The 23,306-nt window shown below is 34.2% G+C and overlaps 1 protein-coding gene across 2 annotated transcripts; it reads left to right on the top strand.

The window, feature by feature from the left end:
- LOC134538061 (leucine-rich repeat protein soc-2 homolog) lies at positions 1-14,732 on the top strand. Of its 2 annotated transcripts, none has more exons than XM_063379046.1 (7): positions 1-65; positions 1,474-2,766; positions 3,694-3,849; positions 6,255-6,390; positions 8,408-8,495; positions 10,115-10,197; positions 12,344-14,732. In XM_063379046.1, the coding sequence occupies exons 2-7, from the start codon at positions 1,489-1,491 to the stop codon at positions 12,550-12,552; spliced, it is 1,950 nt and encodes a 649-aa protein (XP_063235116.1). In that variant the 5' UTR covers positions 1-65; positions 1,474-1,488; the 3' UTR covers positions 12,553-14,732. The 2 variants fall into 2 exon arrangements, with proteins under 2 accessions (XP_063235116.1, XP_063235115.1); XM_063379045.1 differs by having other exon boundaries at positions 13-149.
- The last annotated feature ends 8,574 nt before the right edge of the window (positions 14,733-23,306 follow it).

Here is a 23,306-nt window from a genome sequence, read left to right as displayed (position 1 = left end):
GATAACCTTGTTATACACAACGAACAACGATTTGGAATGGGAACATGAGCATGTTTTGAACTGAGGTGAAATGAATGTTTTATTTAAGAAATGTTGAAATATTGTTTCATACCTTTAAATAAAAAGGAGGCGTGAATGAAAAATAATTGGTTTGTATAAAATATTTTATGTGTAATATTTCAATTTAATTTTTAGAATACTCTGTAATTTGTGCAAATGTTAGGTGTACATAACCTTAGTTTATTAATCTTGCTCTCTTGTAAACATAAAATACTCGTAATACAAAAATTTTACTGTGCAAAAATTAAATATTTATTAAAATTTAAATATAAATTTACGCATTACAGGAAAGACTTCTTTTACAGAGAAATTTAAAAAAAAAAAAAAAAAAAAATTTCTTATATGTTTTCTAATCATTTTTTGAGGATGTTGTGACTCTTATAGTATTTTAACTATAGTTTACCATTTAAACATGTAATATCAGGTTATTTTTTTGAATGTGATACTGTGTGAATGGTTGTTCGGTAGCTACTTATAAAATAGTTCAAAATAGTGTAGGGGTTGGTTAGGCTAGGTAAGCTGCATTAAAAATACTTTAAAATTCGAGGACTTTATTTGGTATGTTAGGTATTTCAAATGTAGTTAACCTTACCTAACCAACTGTTCTCATGATTTAATGCTAATTTTAGCATACTTAACAAAACTAATTGTTAAAATGTTTTACCATTTGAAGTATCACAACGCCCTCTTAAAGAATGACTCGAAAATAAGTCAGGAAGTAAAAATATAGTTGGGAAATTTGTATTTATTTATTTTTGGGGGGTTAGATACGCTTCTCCAGCATGACAACTGTGTAATATTCTTACGTCACAGCTTTTCTGTAGTAAAATAATTGGCAACTCTATTAAAGCACAACATGGCGATGGCTGCTTCACTGCATAGCTATCTAATGTGACCCACAAATGGCAATTTCTCAGAAAACAGTGAGAATATAGAAACACTGTTTACAAGGTTAATAGTGGAACGCCTTCAATATTCAGAAGTATTTTCAGATTTTTATTAATAAGTTGCGGAAAAGCTGTGGCTGGTAATGTTGGCAAGTCAGAAAGCTGCAGCAGTTTAACAACATAGCCAATATTTCTGCAAAAAAATACTCGGTCGAGAAGCTGTATGAATATTATAACATCTTTCGAGCATAAACTGAGAAGTTGAACATAAATTGATCAAAAATGGTGCCCTCTTTTCGAAAGAAGCCAAAATCAAAATAAGTAAAGTAAAAGATCACTCTGATTGTCCAGACAGCCCAGTCATTTGAGAGGAAAACTTTTATTCCAAAAAAAATTGTTACCTTTAAATTATTGCTAGACGGTTTATTCTTGTAACATCACTAAAAAAAAATTTTTTTTTTTCAGAGAGTTAATTTTTTTCTTATGCTACAGGTCGAAACTAATGTATTTTCCTTTTATTTTTCAGTGCAATTTGTTTGTGATGAAGTGGATGATGGATAAGAGCAAGAACTTGACTGATGAAGATGGCCATGAAGCGTTATTGTGCAAAACAAAAGCTGTTAACGGTGTAGCAAGACCAAAGCTTTCAGTCCTATTTGGGAGTGAACAAGAGATCCAGAGTAGAGCGGGAGGTTCCTGTAACGAGGGTTTAAAAGCGTTAGAAAAAGTCACATATTCTAAACTAAAAAATGTAACAGATTTGAACCTAATAGGAAATTCTCTGGAGCAGCTACCTACCGAATTAAATGCTTTACAGACACTTCTAACGCTGAACGTTTCTTGTAATAATTTAACTTCAATATCAGAAAGTGTTTTTTCCTCATTGCAATGCCTAAGAATTCTAAATTTAAGCGGGAACAAGCTAAGTGAACTTCCGACTACAATTTTCAGTCTGAAACATTTGAGGGTTTTAAATGTCTCCGAGAACCGCCTGTCCGAATTGCCAGACGACGTCGGTCAGCTCAGGACTCTGGAAGTGTTGGATCTGTCGACAAACGGTCTCCAGACGCTCCCGCCTTCGTTGGAGGAGGCGCGAGCGTTGCACACGCTGGACGTCTCCGGCAACGGCCTGGGGCAGCTGCCGGAGTGCGTGCGGGGCCTGAGGAACCTGGTGCGGCTGGGCCTGTCGCGAAACCGCCTGGCCCGCTTCGACGGGCCGCTGGCGTGCTGCAGCAGGCTGGTGCGGCTGGACCTGAGCCGCAACCGCCTGGCCGTGTTCCCCGGCTGGTTGCTGGAGGACCACTGCATGTGGCTGCAGGAGCTGGACCTGAGCCACAACCCCGGGATGGAGGCCGGCGCGAGGACCTCGTCGTCGTTCGACACGGGCGTCAAGTACCTGCGCAAGCAACTGCTCAGGTCCCTGCGGCTGCGCGGCTGCAGGCTGGCCGCTCCCGCGCTCACCTTCCTCCACGGCCTGCGGGGGCTGGAGGTGCTGGACCTGGGCAACGACGCGGGGCGGGGGCCCGGGAGCGGGAACGCCATCTGGGCCCTGCCGCCGGGCCAGCTGGGCCTCAGCACCAACCTCAGGCAGCTCGCCATCTGCAACGTGGGGCTCACCGAGTTCCCCGAGGACCTCAAGGGGGCGGTGGCCCTGGAGGTGTTGGACCTCGGCGGCAACGAGCTGTCCTTCCTGCCCGCGTCCTTCTGCCGGCTGAGGAGCCTCCGGCGGTGCGTCCTGGCGAGGAATCAGCTGGATTCCCTGCCGGGCGACATCGGCACGCTGGCGTCCCTTGAGGAGTTGTGGCTCCAGGGGAACAAGGTTGGTATGTCTGTATCCACGTTGTTCAGACGAGTGCCTCTTCAGTCTCTGGCCAGAGAAAGGAATAGTTAGGAGTCGGCTATATCAAAGGGTGTAGTTAGGAATAATTACAAAAACCTGGAAATTAACTGAATAAGCATTATCTTATTACAACTTATATTCTGTTTGTTATTTTTACTAATTCATCCAACCTGACAGTGCTTTAGATTTATAGCGTTTTATAAACTTTTTATTTATCTTGCTTGAAAAAATAAACTTGCATATATATTCACTCGTTCTCTTTTATATTATATTTATTCTTTTGATTTGTTTTAATATGACATAGTTATAACTTGTTTTTAGTTTTAATTTAAATTTTATCATTGTAATATTTGATAGCTGGTTGTGCTGTCCTTGTTTGTCCTTTGTCCTGTGTTGTTGTTTTGTTGGTGTATGGTGATTGTGTGAGTAACAGGCGATTTGCCTAAAGTCATTTCTCCTAAAGGCATTTTGCCTAACGGCGATTTGCCTAACGGCGTTTTGCCTAACTGCGTTTTGCCTAAAATGTTACTATGATGACAAAACCTCGTTTTGCCTAACGGCGAAGTGCCTAATGGCATTTTGCTAATGGCGATTTGCCTAATGGCGTTTTGCCTAAGCTAACCTAACCTAACGGCGTTTTGCCTAAGCTAACCTAACCTAACGTTATTTTGCCTATCAGCGGTTTGCCTAACAGCGATTTGCATAACTGCGTTTTGCCTAACTGCATTTTGCCTAAACGGCATTTTGCCTAAAATTAGGCAAAATGCCTTTAGGCAAAACGACACATGCCCGATTGTGTATGTTGTGCCTATCAGATAAGGTTTTTCCTTCGACTGCAGATGAGCACACGGATGAGGCAGGTGGTGGCCGGTGTCGAAGTGTGCTTGTGGGCGACGGTGGTTGCAGCTGCGAGTGCTGCCGGAGAGCTTCGCCGGCCTGCGGACGCTCGTGTTGCTGGACCTGTACGACAACCTCCTGGGCGAGGTCCCCGCGTGCCTCGGGGACCTGCCCTCGCTGCGGGCCGTCGACTTGGAGCTGAACTTCGTCAGCACGGACGACGAGGTGCGGACACGCGTGTCTCCATGTGTGGAGGGTGATTTTTGAAATTAGAAAATTGGCTGTCTGTAAAGTTGGTTTACGGACGATAGTTTAAACGTGACGTCATAAGAAAACATTGATGAAATGATTGCATACTTTAATGAATAAAATTGAATCATTTTTATTGAATTATCACTATTTTGTATGGATACAAAGAAGGAGTAAAATGAAATCTACAATTTAATTGATAAATTTACTTTTATTTGCACTCATTAATTCAAATATGTTTATTACTTTAACGAAGAGATTATTTTAACTATAACTTTTATACATGTTTGCTATTTAACTTCTTCCAATCTGTGTTATTCTGTTAAGGATAGGACGATGATAGAATAAGTTGGAAACGAATGGGAGTGTTTCAAGTTTAATGTGCCTCGAAAAAGTCAAATCGATGGTTGTTCCAATCGAGTGGAAGAGAGATAGATGCGGCGCAAGCGTACAATGAGCGTAACGGGACAATGCGCAACGAGACACTTTTTCGAGCGTGCAGCCAGCGTTCATCGATTTATTAGACGTCACGTCAAAAAAAAAGAATAGTGTCTTATCTATAAATGTTGTTAGTTGCACGCATATTAAATATTCTTATCTATTAATTTAAAAATAATTTATCCCTGATTATATCGTAGAATATATAAAATTAATCTTTTTGAATCTTCCTGGTCTATTATGGAGGTGTAATAACCAGAATACACATAATTGCACAGAAATGTGACACATGATAAGTTGTTTCATTAAATTAGTTTTAATATGCAAGTAGGAGCTCAGACACTTATCACTGGAGACCCGTAAAAAAATCGCGACTCTCGAAACTGCGACAAATTACAGTCGCTATCAAATGGTGGGAAATGAATTCTAACTTTTTATTGCAGATTAAATATGATATCTCGTGGTTTTTGACCCGCACGAATCGCTTGCAAATTTTCTTTGTAAATGATTTTATTCACAAATTTTCATGTTCATTAACGAAAAGCCACAGTTTTTTAGTATTTCATGCAGTCGAGGGTTTTATTTTTTAAAAAAAAAAAAAAACACATAAACAAACGTTGACACCAGAAGGTTATTACTACAGTGCATCAGTCTGATCTGAGTGGCAATAGGATGCAGAGAATTCATAATTATCGTGTTTTCAGACAACTAGCACTTGAAAAAAATTCTCACTTATTCACAGATTATTTTAATTTTTGAGTAAATTATTGTGTTAAAGCTATAAAATGTGTTGGATAGTAATAAAAAATTCTTAAAGTGGATATAACTTAATGATTTTGCAACCCACTGTCAATAAATCCAATATATTTTTTTTTGGGAAGGGGCGGGTGAAGTTTTCTGTTTTCTATGGTGGTGGTAGTTTTGCAAGACCATGGATGTAGATATCCACTTGTTTTCATTAAATAAGCATTAAAATCACCTTCTGAAAACTTTTTTTTAAGTAGAATAAGTATACAGTAGTTTGAATTAATTTTATAGGTTATGTAATTTCACTTGGCTCTTTGGCACTAAAGAAATTTGTTATAGTTTATTTACAAATTTGTCCAATTTTACTTAAAATAATTTTGGTCTCAGCCACCTAATAATAATAAGGCTTGCCATGAAAGACGTTCCCGGGTCTAACCACCGCTAGGGTGGTATTGACTTCTGTGATCCAACTGCGTGCCGCTAGAAGTTTATCCTTTTTAATTATCTGTTGTCTTTGTGAGGACAGTGGTGCATGCCATCTACATAAAATTAATGCACTTTTGATAGACCACATATCTGTTGTGTTCATACATGTACTAATTACTAGGGAAATATGAAAATAAAATATTTCTAAATACTTATTTCACCAAAATAATCTTATTTTTATTGACACCTGATGCACATCTACAGTGAAATCATTAGTATTAATGATGATAATAGTAATAATAATGAGCAGAATTACTCAAAAAAATAGAAATAAATTGGCAAATTTTTGTGTGTTTGAAACATGTGCTGTCATAATGTAAAAACGTTTGGCTAATGTAAGAGTTTCAAGATAAAACAATATAATTAATTTCTTTTCAATCCATTTAGGTCATACATTCTGGTACAAAATTCATGTTACATAAATTATAATATTATATCTAATGGATTAACCATAATACAAGATATTTTTTTTTTTTTGTAATTTTAGTTAATTTATATCAAATTGCTAATTGATTCATGTTTTTGGTTACATTTTGGTGCTGAATGGTGTATTAACTTGCTACATGTTATATTGTCTTGTTTTTGGGTGTTATTTCTGTTTTACCTGCAATTCATCGTATAATCTTGTTCCTACCGATTAGTTACTGCAGTACTGTATGAATTTTTTAGCTGAATTTCCTGTTTGTAAACTTAAGTATGTGAAATTACAGACAATTGCTGATAGAATTTTTGGGAATTACCAAGAGCTGAAAGCCAACCTCAGATTGAAACTCTCGAAGAGTTTGATGCACCGAGTTGATGGGGCGAAACTGAAGAAGAATGATCCTGATTGCTTTGATGACAGTGGTATGTAGGAGTTAGTATTGTAGGGTACTGTCTGATTGAATTTTGTGTACTTTTGTGGTGTGGTACCACCTTTCTTAATCATTTATGAAAATGTAATAAACAGTTATGTAGTGTCTTTTTGTTTTCTTGGACGGGCATCATTTAAGCCAGTAGAGTCTGTCTGTTCGCAGCCTCTTGGAGGATGTAGCCAGCGACAGGAAAAAAAAAAATTAGAAATAAATTTAAAACCTTGTTATTGATTATGATAATAGTCTTTATTGTTAAATGTACATTAATTTAATTTGTGCATTCATTTTCACATAAAGCACATTATGGTTTTAGCATGTCAGAAAATTTATTTAGTTTAACTGCTCTTAGCATATACAGCCTCAAATTAAATTTGGCAGGGACATGAATTGGCTTTAGTTTAAACTATCTATATTTCTATCTGTAGTAGTTTTAAGGTGTAAGTTAAAAAAAAAAAATTAGCAGATATATCATGCCAAAGGTTATACGGAGTTAACAAAAAAAAAAAACTAGAAAACTTGTACCTAAGTAAGCTTCCGAGAATACTGTTGTTTTTATTCTAATCAAATTTTGAATAAAATATTCATGTGTATTCATGAGTAACAAATATTGTTTTGTAATAAAATTTTAACATAGTAATTTTTTTTTCTCACTTCACAACAGGAGTCCAAGGAAAAAAGATCTAAAATACAGTAAAATAAAAAAAGGAAGTAATATACATAGAACTATAACAAGTGTAATACATATTAAAGAAATTTAAAAATAAAAATGGTATTGCATTTTTTTAAACCTTGAATTTTAAGTTCCAAAGTTGTTTTATTGATCTTGTTATATACTTAAAAAAGAATGTTGTTAATTTTAAATCATAATTATTATTTGTTAAATATAAAAATATGTGTGAATGATGTTGCAGAAATAAATCTAATTTTCTCAATAAATCACCTTTTTTGTAAATAAATTTGACATTGGTAGCAAATTTATATATGTGTGTGTGTGTATATATATATATAAATTTGAAATGTTGAATCAATTTTCAAATTATTCATGAATATCGAATATTATATGTATTACGAATATCTATTATTTTTTTAATACTCCCAGACCTCTATTTGTAAGGATGAAGGGTGTTAAAATAGGTATGATACGAATAGTGATAAACAAGGAGGCTAAATATGAATGGGAAATGATTCCTGCTATTTGCTGAGTCACTCACGATACAGTTACACCTCACGAGACAGATATCAACAGGCCTGTATTTATGTATGTCCTTTACTGGCTCTGACATATTGTGATGATTCAAACTACCTGTGCTTTATAATTGGGAAAGATTTAAACTAGGGATAGGTAAATCAGATCCTCAAATCCTTAGTATTCGTAGGATTCAATATTCGAGGGAAAAGATTAGAAGAAACATATTAAAAGAAAAAAGCAAATTAATAAATTTGACACTGATAACCTCTGAAGTTTGTTATTTTTTTCCTTCATACTTATCCTATTGCCGTTTATTAAAAATATTGTGTTTTTAACATGTAATTATATAAATAAAAGTAAATTATGTGTTGATTGTAGAAACTTAGTTCATGGAACAACCATTTAAAGGTTAGAATTTTTTATTTTTTTTTTAATTAAAAAAAATATGTAATCTAGATTTTGAAGTTTTATCCAAGGCATTCTCTGAGATTCGAACTCGAGGTTCGAATTTGAGAAAATTGTGATTTAAACATTTTTTGTTTTTGAGAGTTCCGTAGTGTTTCCTGTTTTTAAATCTTTTCAAATAATTGTGTTTTTATTAAATATCTGGGCAGAATATTTAAAATATTTACAAAAAAAAAATGTTTTGCATCTTAATAACCAAGTTTTAAAAAAACTTACATAATTTTAAGTCAGGATTTTTCACAGAACACTTAATGTTAAATGAAGAATTATTCTGGGATATTTATAGTTTCCATTATCTGTAGCATGTTGTGAGCAAGGTAATTGGTTTGTAAAAATTTATATATATTTTTTTTAGGTAATGAAGATTTTGATAGGATTTCAAGTTCAGATTGTTCAGAGACGTTCCAAGATCCTGATCCTGCTCCTGCTACAGCTATCATCAGGTACGGCATTACGTAGCAACTCTATACCTCTTGTGAACTGCAAGTACACAGTGGCCAGTAGGTCCAGAGGTGTTAACAAGGAGGTGAGAGTAGGCAACTTCGCGTGTTGCTAATCCTTGTATACTGATTTGAAATAGCTTCGTGGAATCATGCCTTTGCTGGGTTACCCATGTTGTCATGGGGAAACCTCAGGAACGGACAGCTAAGATGAATACTACGCAAAGCGAATATCAAATTGAATGTGTAAAATAGTCATGAAGTCAAATCAAGTTTTTAATATTGTTCTCGTCGAAGTTGTTTTACACCTATTTTATAAAACATAGGATTGAAGTAAAAAAAAATTTAACATTTGTAATGCTTGAACTGATTTAACCAATTGGGCCCTATATTTAACATAATTTAATAAATATTATAAAATAACCATATATATCATTAATATTGAGCATTCATAAATGCAAACAGAGTGCCTTCTTTTCTTTTATTTTGAGTAACCAACTTTATTCAAGAAAACATACACAATACAAATAGCAAATTTCCTGGCAAGTCCAATCAAATTTTGAAAAAAAGCTTTGATTGATTTGCTTAGTTGAAGTTGAAGATTTGCACAGGCTTAATGAAAACATATTCTAAACTTAGTGAACAAGCCAGTATCAGCTAATATCAAGTGTTATGTCTTATGTGCCTAGACGGCCCCTGTGGTTCCGGGGAAGGAATTTAGACATAAAAAATTATAGATCAGACGTACACAGTAGACAGATGACGACGAGACGTGTGACGTCTGCTGCTATTGGCTTGTCCTTGGTTGATGTGTTCATCTTTGATGTCCATACTTCAGGTTTTTCTGTGACAACCAGCGTAGACCAGCAAGGGTTTTTTTCCGATGAAATTATGTTAAATCATTCTTCATCATTGCAAGAATCATTCAAATAACATGAAAGTATATTAATATGCAAAGAACCTGAGCAGCTCCAGTGCTAGCGATGAGAGGTACAGTTACATTGCAGGACACACGTGTTGAGCAGCTGCAAAGGTGATGTTAGTGGAAAGTCACAATGGCATATGTATGTTTTGTCTAGGGAGGATGCTAAACCATTTATTAGATCTTGAACAATTTTATACTTGATTTGATAACCATTAAGTATTTATAAAAAATATTATCTCATGTTATAACTTATAAGTTATTTTTTCTGTTTTAAAATATAATAGTATAATTTTCCATTGTCTTTATGGTATTTACTTTAATTAAAGGCACAGCTAAATAAATAGTTTTAGGTATATTGGAATTTTGATAGTTGTTAGATTGACGGTGCATTTTAAAGAAATGGAAGTTTTAAAAGAGAGAGTGCTTTCATTGGGTTCTTGCTTGCTTTTCAGTGGTGATGTGACCAGAAGTATAACTTAAGCAGTCAACAGGGTTGACTGTATCCTTTTCACCCTATGGTTTTACCCGATATTCAAACTAACAAACATTGTGTTGTCACCTCGAGCTTTGTTTGTAAAAAACATCTAAAGTTGTTTGTACACTCCATATGCTTACAGTAAGCATGTTTGCTCCTTCCTTCTACAGTGCAGTATTCCTAATGAAGTAAAGCACGCTCTCCATGTTTTATTTTTTCCAGGCAAGACAGCAGCGAGCCTTCGTGCTGGGGCGATGATGCGGAAGCAGACGACAACTTTGATCCCAATGAGAGAGTTTTCCTAGGTACAGCAATGCACATGCACACGCAGCATTGTGTGTGGGTGTTATAACAGTTGAACAGTATGGCAAATGTTGCCAAGCATTATTTAAATTTAATACAATTTCTTGGACATACTCCATTGCAGTTTTGCACTGTTTGTCATGGGGAAAATTTATAAATGCAAGAAAAAAAAATTAAAAGAAAAAAATGGAAACATAAACCCACAGAAAACAAACTTAAATCAGCTGATGACAAACAGATAAACTAAACGATGAACCTAAACAGGTATTATGGTCAACACTTCGATGAAAGCACAGATGAACACATTCAACCTAAACAAGAATTCCATGGATTACATTCAATTATGAAAAAAATAATAACAGCACAGGCGAACATAGTAGGCTAACAAACACGTGGCAGTTTTAAAATAACAGTAAATGCAGACAAACAACAAAAAAAACCGGATAACACAGCAAGTATACGAACACAATGGTGACCAAAACAGATATGGACAACACATTGATGACCAACACTGACGAACACCGTAGGTTTCCTATGGCAGAACATTTGCGAAAAACAGATGTTTGACATCAGCTGATTTAGGTTTTTTTTTTCTATTTGTTTAATTTCTTATTTTGCATTTATGAATTTTACCCAAGACAAACAGTGCAAAACTGCAATGGTGTATATACAAGAAATTGTACTAAATCAAAATTCCCCATTGTATAAATAATTTAAAAGACTTTTTTTTATTGTTTTGTGAGGCTGATGTAGCTGTTTTTTGAGAAAGAAGGTTTAAGGTTGGTAATTGTGTGAATAATGTTTCTCTTGAATATAATTGTAACATAAAAACACGTGGAACATGTGGAAAAAACTTCTTTGTGGTAAAAGCCATGATTTGCTACATGTGTTACTATAGTGACTTCAATTACCCTTATATTTAGTTAAAATATTACTTCGAAAAGAGTTTATTTTCATAAAATAAAATGCACTGTGTCTTAGTTATGTAAGCACATATTCAACCGCACAGTGCAATGTTAATTTTTTTTCACCCAAAATGAAAAACTCACATAAGGTTCGCACTACATTTACTAAACAAAAAAATATTAGTAAAATGTGTGACCCATTGGCAGATAAAAATGGTATATTCAGCATTTGAAACACAAACCAAATAATCAAAGTTATTTCACTTACATCCCCAAACAGTAGTGGAATGAATCTCATCCTCAAATGAAAATTCAAATTTTATACATATTAAACATGTAATAAACAGCTATTAATTTGTTTTGTATCACTTACCAGTTTCAGAAGAAAAAATTAAATAAATTGAATTATACCATGGACTCCAAAAAAAAAAAAGGAAATGTTGTACAATGGACAAAATGATGTTTTAATAGATTGTAGTTACGAAATATCCACTACTATGTTCTAACAGTAGGAGCTTACTTTCTGCATTTGTCTACGACACTAGACGTTGGGACTTGCTCCTTGAAGCAATATTTGCAAACGTATAAGTGACTTAAATTGCCGGAATCAAATGGAAATTCGCTGTAATTATGTTGGTAATATTGCAGAGTAAGTGTGGGGCCATTGTAATTAGTATAAGAGGAGTGAATAACCTGAAGTAAAAGTGTAAATATGAGCTAATTTAGTCATTTCTTCGCACATTAAGGATTTTGTTTTAATTTTGCCGTTATGAAATTAAATAAGGTTGACTACCACCTGCCTCTATTAATGTATAATTTTTTTTATTTTGTGCCTCGACAATATTTTGAGCCTAACCAACATTTTTTTCTTTCAAATAGCATGAAAAATTTTTAAATTTGTAACCTCAAATAATTCTCAATCCGTTCCTGTTCCCACGGGAAATTTCTTTCCCATCCAAAAATTTTCCAAAACATGATGTCTTATGCCGGGCTATGTCTGGCATGTCAAAACTTGCATCAAAGCAATGCAGAACAGCGCACGGGTGGATGACCTCTCCTGTTTCACTGTGCGTGGTGTGTAGTCGTTACTACGCACCCCACGAAGAGGCTCAGCAGGATCGTTCTTGTTTCCAACAGAACCACTCTTCCCAACACGAGGTCTTGTGTTAGTACGTTTGTGTGTGATTTAATGTAATCGGAAGAATCGATCTCGGTGAAACGTGTTGTGATCCGGTGTTGGCAGCCCTGCCCAGAATAACGCCGGCCCAGAGGGTGAACACGCTCATGTTCCCCAAGAACTTCTGCCCCGTCGACATGCACTTCCGGGGCATCCACAAGGGCCGGCGACAACTGGTGACGGGACCGGTGGAGTCGCAGTTCGACGACTGCCCCTTTGACGACACGGACCTCAACCCCTGCAACATCCGCTACCTGCTGGGTGACGGCTTATAGCGCCTGCTGAACCTCTACTACGGAGGCTGGCTCTCGTCAAGGGCTGGCGACAGCTGGTGACGGGACCGGTGGAGGCGCAGTTCGACGACTGCCCCTTTGACGACACGGACCTCAAACCCCTGCGACATCCGCTGCCTGCTCGGTGACGGCTTATAGCGCCTGCTGAACCTCTACTACGGAGGCTGGCTCTCGTCAAGTGTCGGTGACAGCTGGTGACGGGACCGACTGCCCCTTTGACGACACGGACCTCAAACCCCTGCGACATCCGCTGCCTGCTGCAACCTCTACTGCGACGGTTCGCTCTTACGTACGTGTTGTGTTTTACAGGGGCACAGAAATTACTACGTTTAGGGCCTAAGTTTTAGTAGTGACGTATTGCAGGGTTGTGTTCTGAAAGCTTTACAGCCATAATTTTTCACTTTTTCTTCTTTTTATAAACTGATCTCCACCTACTTACAAAGACATTGAGTTTTATTTTAGAATAGGTTTGAAATTAGAAATAATTTTTAGTTTTTAATTCAGTATACTCACACATTTGACAATTATACTTTTTTTTTTTACAAGTGCCAAAAAGGAAACAAGTCGTATTACCTTTTCATTATTTTTTATTTTGTTTTGGCATTTATTTGATTAAGAATTTTTTAGTGACTTTTCGTAGTGTGATTAGTTAGTTATGTAGTTTTAAATTTCATTTTTAGTATTGGTGTTATGGAGTATATAAATTTGTTACGGCAGAAGTTTTTTATTGCAACTGATATTAACTTCAAAGTATTTTTATGTTATTTCTCATCTGTGGACACAGAAGTTAGAGCTGTCATTAAATAGTGTGAAAAATTTTGGTAGTATTTTTTAGGAGTGTATTGTTTTTACACAACTTTGTTTTAGTAGCAAAAAAATAGTTCTAAGTTGAGTGGATGGACTTACATCCATTAAATAAATTATTTTGGACTAAGTCAGCTATAAACTATTTCTGAGATAATCTTCAGTTACTTTTTAAATGTTAATATGAGCTTGACCTTACTGAACATATGTTTACAATATGGTTTCATGTAAGTTACTTAATGTCACTTTCCTATTGAGCTTATACAAGACTTTTAAAAGTTTAGTTCATGTTTGTTTCTGTGAGGTACATATGTGTAAATGATGAACAAAAACATTTTTATTGATTTTTGTTTAAAACATTGATAACCAAGTGAGAACAACTTTTTCTGTTGCATACATTTTGTGGCTTTTAAAATATTTTAAACAAAGGTCAGAATTGTGTGGTTTGTTGTAGCATTAGAATCATTTGTGGCATATGTTGCAAGTTTTATTTATTAAAAATATAAGACTTACCGAAGTTTATTTATTCATAAATACTGTATTTACTCGAGTATAAGTCGTCTTCTATTCTAAGATGCATCTCTCTTTTGATCCTGATAGTTGTCTAAGAGGAAACATTCATCTACAAATAAAAGATACAATTAAATATATTTATTTGTAAAAGGTGGTGTTAAGTGGTTTGTTAGCCTGTACCGCTCTTGTTATTCTCAGATCTATTCAACTGGTCTGTGTATCACCTTTGAATATATATACTGTATAGAAGTCGCCAGCCCAGGTTAAAATTTCTAATACGGTTTGAGGTAGTTGGTTAATTCACCGCCGCAATCGCCACCATCTCTAGGGCATCGACTTGTGGTGGTCCCTAGCGAACAAGTGTCGAACTCTTCAAACACCCCTTCCCCCTCCCGTTGAACGACCTTGAGCTGCAGTGAATGATTGCTGGGGGGTGCGGGGAATGACAGCGGGCGACAGTGCTGCGCTCTAACGTGTAAATAACAACTAAGACGATACAGGTCGTTACGGCAGCGCACTGCAGCGGTGAAGTTCCCAAGCTGCTCATCATACGCTTCTGAAAAACGTAGAGTAAATCCTATCCACTCGCGACTTCTATACAGTATATATATTCAAAGGTATCACTGCTTATCACAAGTGTTGTTGTAAGCCCAAGCCCATTCTCGAATCTCAGAAACTCAACAAATAGGTGCATCCTACGATTGATTAACTTCGGTGAATGCACGACACCATCAATTGTAAGATGAAACCCCACTTTTGAGCTCAAAAAGTGACAAAATAATAGTGTCTCTTATAGTTGAGTAAATTCAATATCTTATAATAATTTTTGCTGCTAAATTACTGCTCGTTCCTTTATATATATATATATATATATATATATATATATATATATATATATATATATATAGATTAGTAGACATATTCCTGATTTCTTGTGTCAAGTGACATCTAGGTAAAATAATTATTCACAACCAGTTTGAAAATAATATTTTTTTATTTGACTAATGACTTCATTATTTAATGCTCTATGACTCTTGTTGACAAGATTGTGCACCATATAAATGAGCATGTTTTATTTACTTTGTTAGATCAGTTCCTGTGCTTTGGTATGAATATCGTTGTGTTTGTTTTGTCTTATTTTATTTGAATTCCCTACATATTTTTTCCATTGTTATCAACCATTTTGTATTTCATGCTGTTCAATAGTTGTGAATACAACTGAAAAATCTAAAACCACATTTTTGATGTCAGCTGCACTGTACATACTGCTATGAAGCTACAATTGACATGTACACATGTTGACATAGTGCACATAGTATGTAAGCATAATGTATTATGAGAAAAAAGCAAAAAAGTAGAATCTCTTTTGTACAATTTAGCAGTAACCCAATAAAGTGGGTAAAATTTTAGTGGTATCTTAATTCTAAACTCTTTGTGATAAAAAAAATAGTGACGACAATTTTTCAATGAGCTTTAAGCTATTTAGAGTGCTAGTTACAATAAGAGTTAGGCCGGTATTCCAAGACACACAAATAAGGTTTTAGGTGTTGAATATGCTACACCTGTATCTTAACCGTATTCCTAGTGCACGGTAGGACACGGCCAGTCCCTCATTTTTAGGGCACGGATTTTGGTGTCTTATCCGTGACCTATCTGTTGCCTAAATTTCGTGCTTGCGTAGAGCTTACTTTTTCAGTGATTTTGTTTAGATGGCGAATCTGCGTCTGGCACTGATTAACTCATATACGTATAGTCATTTTTGTGATCATCGTGGGATGTACCAAGAGTTTTGGTGTCACAAATGAAAGTTTATGTTAACAAAACTATCATTGAATACATTTTGTACACTTTAATGGCCGTAATGATCATAACTTAAAAGTACTTGAGAAACCTAGAAAGGTGTTCCTATTTTTGTGCGATGGTACTGCTATCTCTAGTATTTTTGCTGTGACAATTGTATCAGTGGTTGCAAAACATTCGTTAGAGTGCATTGGAACCAGTTTCTAGCCTCGCGCAGGGCACCGTTTATTAAAACTGTTGATGTTTTGTTTTCTTACTGGGGTTCGGTTTGGACAAGTTCTGCAAAACGGTGCACAAGTTAGGTTAAGGTTGTATCCCAACAAGAAAGTGCTTGTTCGCTACCTTACCCGAACGTCTTGGAATACCGCTCGTAGTGAATCTACTTTCTATACGTGTATGACATCTCAAAGTAGTTAAAATTCTATATGTAGTACTAAAATATAAGAAATGAATACACTAAACTTTATTATAAAGTACTTTGGTCATAATTTCATGAGTTTTTATATTTTGAAACCCTTATAAGGTTATAAGATGTTCTCCATTTACCAAAACTTAAGTATGTATAAATTACTTTTATTATCAAAACTGATTCTTTTGAATATTAATTGTAATAGCATTGAAATGTAATTTTAATAGTATGATAAAAAGGTTTTCAGATTGAAATTAAAAATGATATGCTACATGCAAAAATTGTAACTTTGCTAAGAAGTGGGTGTTGATATTCGTTTTATGCTTAGAGGGGACTTTATGACATGTAAAACAAAATTGAATTTTGTGGTCATAAGATTCAAATGGTTAATGTAGATTATGAATTAAGGATATGTGATTTACTTTAAAGAAATTTTTAAAATGTGAAATATTTATTATTTCTAAATTTCCTTCTGTAAATGTTTAATAATCTATATGTGTGGTTGTGCAACTACTGCTGTTATTTGGAGAAACTAAAATGAAAATTTTTTGAGAGGACATTTGTGAAAATGACATGATTATTTCAAGTCATTTTGAGTTATGAGTTGTCTTTTTTTTATTTATTTATATATTATATATATTATATATACTAGTTTACAATCAAAGTTGCTTCATATTCCAGTGTTTTTCATTCAGTCTTCTTATAATTAAGGTAGTCTTACATTCATAGTAATTTTATCGTCACTGTCAACACTATATAAGTTTAGGGTTGTGCGAATATTCGGTGTACCGATACCGAAATCGAAATTTTGCTACTTTCATTTTCGATTTCGGTAAGAATTTCATCTGTCGAAGTTCGTTTTTAGCGAAATATTTCGAGCCAAACGAAAGTTCAATAGCTTACCGAAGTTCGATTGTTCTAGTTGAAAAAGAACTCGTAATTTAATAAAAATGTACAGTAGAATACCGGTACAATAACGTACCTTATTATAAAGTATATTTCACTTAACAAATTTTTTTTAAGTCCCCGCCAAAAATTGTATCTTCGCCATGCAAAACGGTTTCAGTTTAAAGTATCATATTTTCACTATAACGTATAAATTCTACTAGTAGCGTGGCATTACTACACCAAAATTTACTTAAACTGGTAAATAAATTTCCAGCTAAATGATTAATGTAGTAGAACAAAGATACACAAATACCACCGCAACGTATTTTCTAACCTCTAAATTCTCAAAACAAAGTTAACAAACAGTTGCGCGCACAACCATAGGTTATACCGTACGTAGTATGCGACGTGAGCAACACAACACCATTCGATACATCGAAAGACGGAAGTTTGAGAGAAGTATTAATTATTTAGACAAAAGTGTTACGCTACGCTAAAAAATACTGTTTGATGTCTTTGCCGGGATTGTTTATTGTTATTGTTGAGTTTATTTTCAGGTTACGTTATTTAGACACCGCATTGTATTTGTGCTACAATATGAATGATCCTGGAGATAAAAAGAAACGAAAGCAATTCACGCTTAAGGAAAAAGTGGATATACTCAGAGAACTAGACAAGGGGAAAAAAGCAAGTCGCAGTTGCGAATACATATGGCATAGCGGCTCTCCTGTAGCTATTTTTTTATATATATTTTTCTCTTTGTAAAGATATGTATGCATGTTTCAGTACTAAGTACAAATACTTGAGGTACCTGTAAGTACTTAGCACTGAGATTCCACTGTAATGTCTTTATATGATTTGCTTGTTATTACTAATAATGTAATAACATATGCAAATCATATAAAGACATTAATTAGAAAAAAGATTTCCATTAAGATTAATTTACTTGGTGATGAAAAAAACTCACATTAATGAAAATACGGTAAAATCATAATTTGAACAAACATGGCAGATAAAGTAAACAAAATTCAACCGTGATTACAGTAGGCCTAGGTATCAAAACAAAATCAGGCAATATTTGAAAAATTACCTGATTCATTTGCTTTCAAACAGTAGTGTAGGTACTATATTTGTAAAACATACATTCCAGAACTGTTAGTACACTATTTAGTATTTACCGTATACACATAACAAAGAACGTACCTACTTTTATTCGCTCACAGCCAAACAAAAACATTGTCGTCTGCTTTATTTAAATTTTACATACTCTGACTGGCATATAAAATCCTCATAATATACAGCCAATTAGACAAAAAGGTCAACAAGTCACTGCATGTAATGACCACTTGGCAGCAACCATTTGTTATGTTTTGTTTTGACCATGTCCCTTGCCTGGTCTACAGCTTCCTGAGCTAGCCATGTGTGACAGTGGTGCAAGATGGCGGCCGTTCCGCAGTATTCACGTATTTTTTCATCAGTACCATGCACGTGATAAATATACAGTATTATCATACACTGCGACATTACGACTGTAAAGGAAATAGTCTGTGCGTTGAAAGATCTGGATCGATTCTTGAAATTTACGAGTGACTTGGGGCTGTGTTGTGTGGTCTAGGGCGGATGTTGATTATATTAAATAGTAATATTTATATATATATCAAAAGGTACCAAAATGATTTATGTAATAGAATTTATTACTGAAGAGCAAATTTTGGGGCACTTTTTTCTTTGTTAATTAAAAAATTTCGCTTAACTTTCATTAAGAATATATTTATCTCATAGAAAAATTCATTTTCGTTTCACTTTCGCGAAACTTGATAAATTTTCTTTCACTTTCATTTCGTGTGGATAAAGTTACTTTCGCACATCCCTATATAAGTTTATGTATATTTAATAGCAATTTATATGCGAGGTAATCCTGAGTGACTGAATATGTAGGATTCTTATTATTAAGAAGTTGAAAATGATAAAATATTAGATTTAATCATAAAAAAAAATAATAATGGATTTCATACTAGGTATTAGTGTAATTTTTTATATGTACACCAAATGAATATTAATTCAGGCACTTAAATAATTATTTAATTTAAAAATAAGCAATTTTCCCAACATTAGTAATAGAATTTCTTATCGAATTCAAAAATTTTGTAGGTTCTGAGTGTTTTTATATGGATTGCATAGCTGAAAGTTGCTCAACCCCTCTAAACATTATTCAGTGCTCATAAACACTTGAAAATATGAACACACATAATGCTACATCTTTTTATGTGCATGAGCTGTCTTACACTATTTACAAATGCACAGTTAATAATATTTATTTTAATTATAATTAAAAACTATTGTATCATTTAACCAAAGCTCTACATTGTTTATTATAGACCTAATATGCATAGACTTAATAAATTTTGCACAATCATTTGATAATTATTAAATGAAGAAAGACTGAATGTAATTACAGTACATAATTATTAATCATTACCTTTATGCCTATTAGGTAGTCATCACATTTTATCGTTCTTCTAAATACCTAAATACAGTTGTTTGTGATTTAAAATGAAATTATTAGTCAGTGTACTTAAACATAGCACTGATAGGTATCTAATCTTTTTAGTGACAAATAATAAAGAGTAATGCAATGATAGTCACGTATGATCAGACATATTAAGTGATAACTTAGTGATGTTTGCAAGTTCTGTAGAAGGCACATGTGGTGGTTTCATGTGGTCTTAATCTTCTGTGTTCTTATTTATATTTAGTGTAACTAAATAGATAGAATTTTTTGCTTGAATTGTTATTTTCAGATAACCATGTGGATGTTGATGTGTAAAGATATCTTAATTGTAAAAATGAAATATTTGTTTGGGTTTTTACTAGATGCACAGCCAACGTGACGTACCGTATTTACCCGAACATGCCACTCTGAATATAATGCGACCCCAAACTTTTTGGTTGTGAATTTATGAAACAAGCCTTTTAGGGATCATAAATTGCAATTCAAGTACGTAGCACTTAAAAATTAGGTAATTAAATAATTAAATTTATTCCATATTTACTAGACCCTTTCTGTTGTCACTTTCATCAGCAGGAGTGATTTACGTTGTTTTTTTTTATCACTGTAGTTCAAATGTGACGCGGCTGTTCAGAAAGAAAAGAATGTGGCAATGTGGGGTGGACGGAGTGTGGAAAAGAAGGGGGAGGGGTGCTTTCCCCAGCAGCCTAGCAGCCTAGAAGCCTAGCAGCCTAGCAGCCAGTGAGAAGCAGAAACCACCCTCCTCCATCCTGCATCTCTCATCTGTCGGCCTGTGCTGAGGTCCAGCAAGCCCCGGGCTAGAGTGGCATGAGTGATGCAGTTCACAGGCAGAGTCTGTAGTTTTTCAACTAAGCTGTTCCCAGTAGCGAGATACAATTTTTTCGATTATAATCATGTGACTCCTACTTTTAGTTCCCATAGTTTTGGTAGAAATCTTAGCATTATATTCGGGTAAATACAGTAAGATGCACAAATTAGTTCTTGAAGTAATACAAATTTGTGGCTTTTATCAATATAGTAATGATTTCAAGAGCACAAACAATACAATTTATGTTGTTTCCAAATTGATGTAGCTCACTAAATTACCAAGATGACTCTTTATACGTGTCATAAAGACCAAATACGGTAGTAAAACACTTTTGTATTTGTACTTATTATGATAGAGATTATATTTTTTTGGACATTTTTAAAGAAAACATTTGACATTTAATTTTTTGTTATGGTTTTTAAAGGTTTTAATGAAGCATGAAGTATCTGTTAAGTGTTTGTACCAGCTGTGACTTGGTCGACACTGGACAGTATCTTGGCCCGGTGACAAGTGTGCATATCAGTGAACTTTGTTACGGGGATGTTATGTCCGCGTTGTGCTGTGGACTGAAAATGGAAGGATGGAGGGAGTAGTCGGTGACCAATATTTACAAACATTCAATCGTTAGGGACAGGATTTTACTGTGAATTGCGATAGAACTGAAATAACTCCGTAAAGCATGTCAGAACACAGCGTAACACTGGAATGTAAGTTGTTACACCATATACCTAGCACTGAAATGCAAGTTATATAATGGTTTTAAGTATCATTGAACCAAAACTTAATTAAAATCATAAAAAGTACTATTTTAATGTTTGAAGGTTAAGGAATGTCATTATTTCCAGACAAAAAGTTGTACCAAAGTGCATGGATTGGAGAAATTCATTTAATTTGTTTTATTGTGCATCTATTATTGAATCAATTTAAGACCAATGTATTAAAAATGATTTTACTGTAAAAATGCACCATATAAATTTGACCTCAATTTTGGTGGATTAAGTAATACAAAACAGCTTTAATAAAATAAAAAATAACACCAAAATCCTCTTTCTTGTCTCTACCAATCATTGAAATCTAGGAATCGTAGGTATATTTATAGATTAATTCAGATCTCGAAGGGAAAAAATAGGGTGTGACAAGCTACATAAAGTCAACAGGTGTACCTATGTTGTTACACAAATGGTAAAAAAATTTTGATGTTATACAATTTTTTTCAATCATGTATGAAGTGTGTACTAGTAGTACAAAGATTTGTTTGATTGGCTACAGAAATTTAATATGGCTTTGTAGAATTGTTTTGTCAAATGTTTAAAAGGTTTTTGTAAAAAATTCTTGGTTATACTTTTGTGCTCTTTCAATGTAGTATGTTAAATACAGTAAAAATTCAGTCATCTGAACTAATTGGAGATCTGTGTGAACTGCATATGCGTAGTTCTTGACGATTGGTTCACGAGTAAAATCTCTCTGGGAACTTGCTATTTTTTTTTTTTAAATATAGTATTGAGTGTATCACTGGAACTGTCTTCAATGCAGAAAAAAAGTCTTAAAAGGTTGCTAATTCAGAAAGTACATGTACATTAATGGTCCTATGTATGTACATGGAATGTATTGAGTGGAGATAACTGTCTGAACATGTACGTTCTGAAGTACAGTGAGCAGTTACTCGTGCTGAGAGTTAGCACGTCTGTTGCACTGTCTTTTGGAGTTGAAAATAAAGGTATTTCCCATTTTAATTTACTGACATTGATACAGATATTTGGCATTAGCAAATGATTGGAATTCTATTGTATATGCTGAAGTAATTATGTAGCATTTTACAAATTCATTATAGAAGTATATTTATTCTACGTGAGTAAAATTGATATTTAAAGCCGATTATAACTGTTTGGCTCTGTAAAAATTAAAGAAAGAAATGTTTTTGATAGGTTTTAATGCTACTGTTAATGCATAGTGCTAGAAATATAGCTTTTATTAAAGTGTCACTTCAGTATTTTATCAGTGGTGGATACAGGGGGAGGGGGAGAGGGTGGGGTTATATCCCCTCTTTCCCGAAGCTTTTAAAAAATATGCCAATTATCAGTGAAGGCAGTCTGTTGCTCTGTGAGAGCTGGCTACTACTGAAGGCCCATATGTCCGTGTGTTTAGTTTCAATAGTTATGTAACTTTTTTTAAATACCATGTTCAAATTTTTCTTTCATATTTCCTCCTCCCCACCCCAAAAGTTTTTTCTTTATCCACCATTGAATTTAATATAAGGATTACTGTATTAGTAATTAAATCACATGACAGTTTAAATCTTTCAAATGGTACCTAAGTAGTGTGATATTTTTTAGGTGTCGCTTACTGTAAACTATAATGCTAGTAAGTTATGTTTTAAAATGTTCTTAATGTAGCTTGACAATCATCGTATTTACCTCAAAGAATTTTAGTAATTGTGTATTGTTAATTGATGCTGGTAATCAATTGTATTTAAGTGTTAATTTTTGCATATTGACTACAAAATTCTAGTAGTAATAGTTTTTAAAATAATAAAGTAAGCCGCATAGTGGTTTTTTAGATAGTTGACAGTCAGGTTACAAATATACATTTTTTATGGATTTATTATAGTGACTTCTCAAGATTAATTATTGATCATTACGTGGTAACTTTGAAAAAAAAAAATTAATCTACTGATACCTTTGCAATAATTGTGAATAATAACCTATTGAAAAAAAAAATATATGTTTAAAATATGGTATTGCTATGCATTGCTTATGTACAGTTGAAACTTTACAATCAATATACAACTCTTTTCATTAGTACAATTTTGTTTTTAAATTTAACCTTTTATAACATCCATACTTGCATGCAAATGTTAAAATTTATAAGATAATCCAATATCAAGTAGGCAGATGTAAAAGATTTGTACTGAAGCAGATGAACCGGCAGTTGAATTAAAGAAAGGTTGCACTGACAAATTTGAATTTGTAAGAAAACTACCTTAA

The sequence above is a fragment of the Bacillus rossius genome, chromosome 13 (assembly GCF_032445375.1).
Source record: "Bacillus rossius redtenbacheri isolate Brsri chromosome 13, Brsri_v3, whole genome shotgun sequence".
Lineage (NCBI taxonomy): Eukaryota > Metazoa > Arthropoda > Insecta > Phasmatodea > Bacillidae > Bacillus > Bacillus rossius.
The sequence above is the reverse complement of the archived record's forward strand: the minus strand, read 5'-3'. Positions and strand labels throughout refer to the sequence as shown.

Excerpts from the sequence above, each read along its gene's own strand:
- LOC134538061 (XM_063379046.1), top strand. The coding sequence starts at position 1,489 with ATGAAGTGGATGATGGATAAGAGCAAGAACTTGACTGATGAAGATGGC. Across the intron at positions 2,767-3,693 it reads TGTGGCTCCAGGGGAACAAG|CTGCGAGTGCTGCCGGAGAG; the intron begins GTTGGTATGTCT and ends CGGTGGTTGCAG. Across the intron at positions 6,391-8,407 it reads TGATTGCTTTGATGACAGTG|GTAATGAAGATTTTGATAGG; the intron begins GTATGTAGGAGT and ends TATTTTTTTTAG.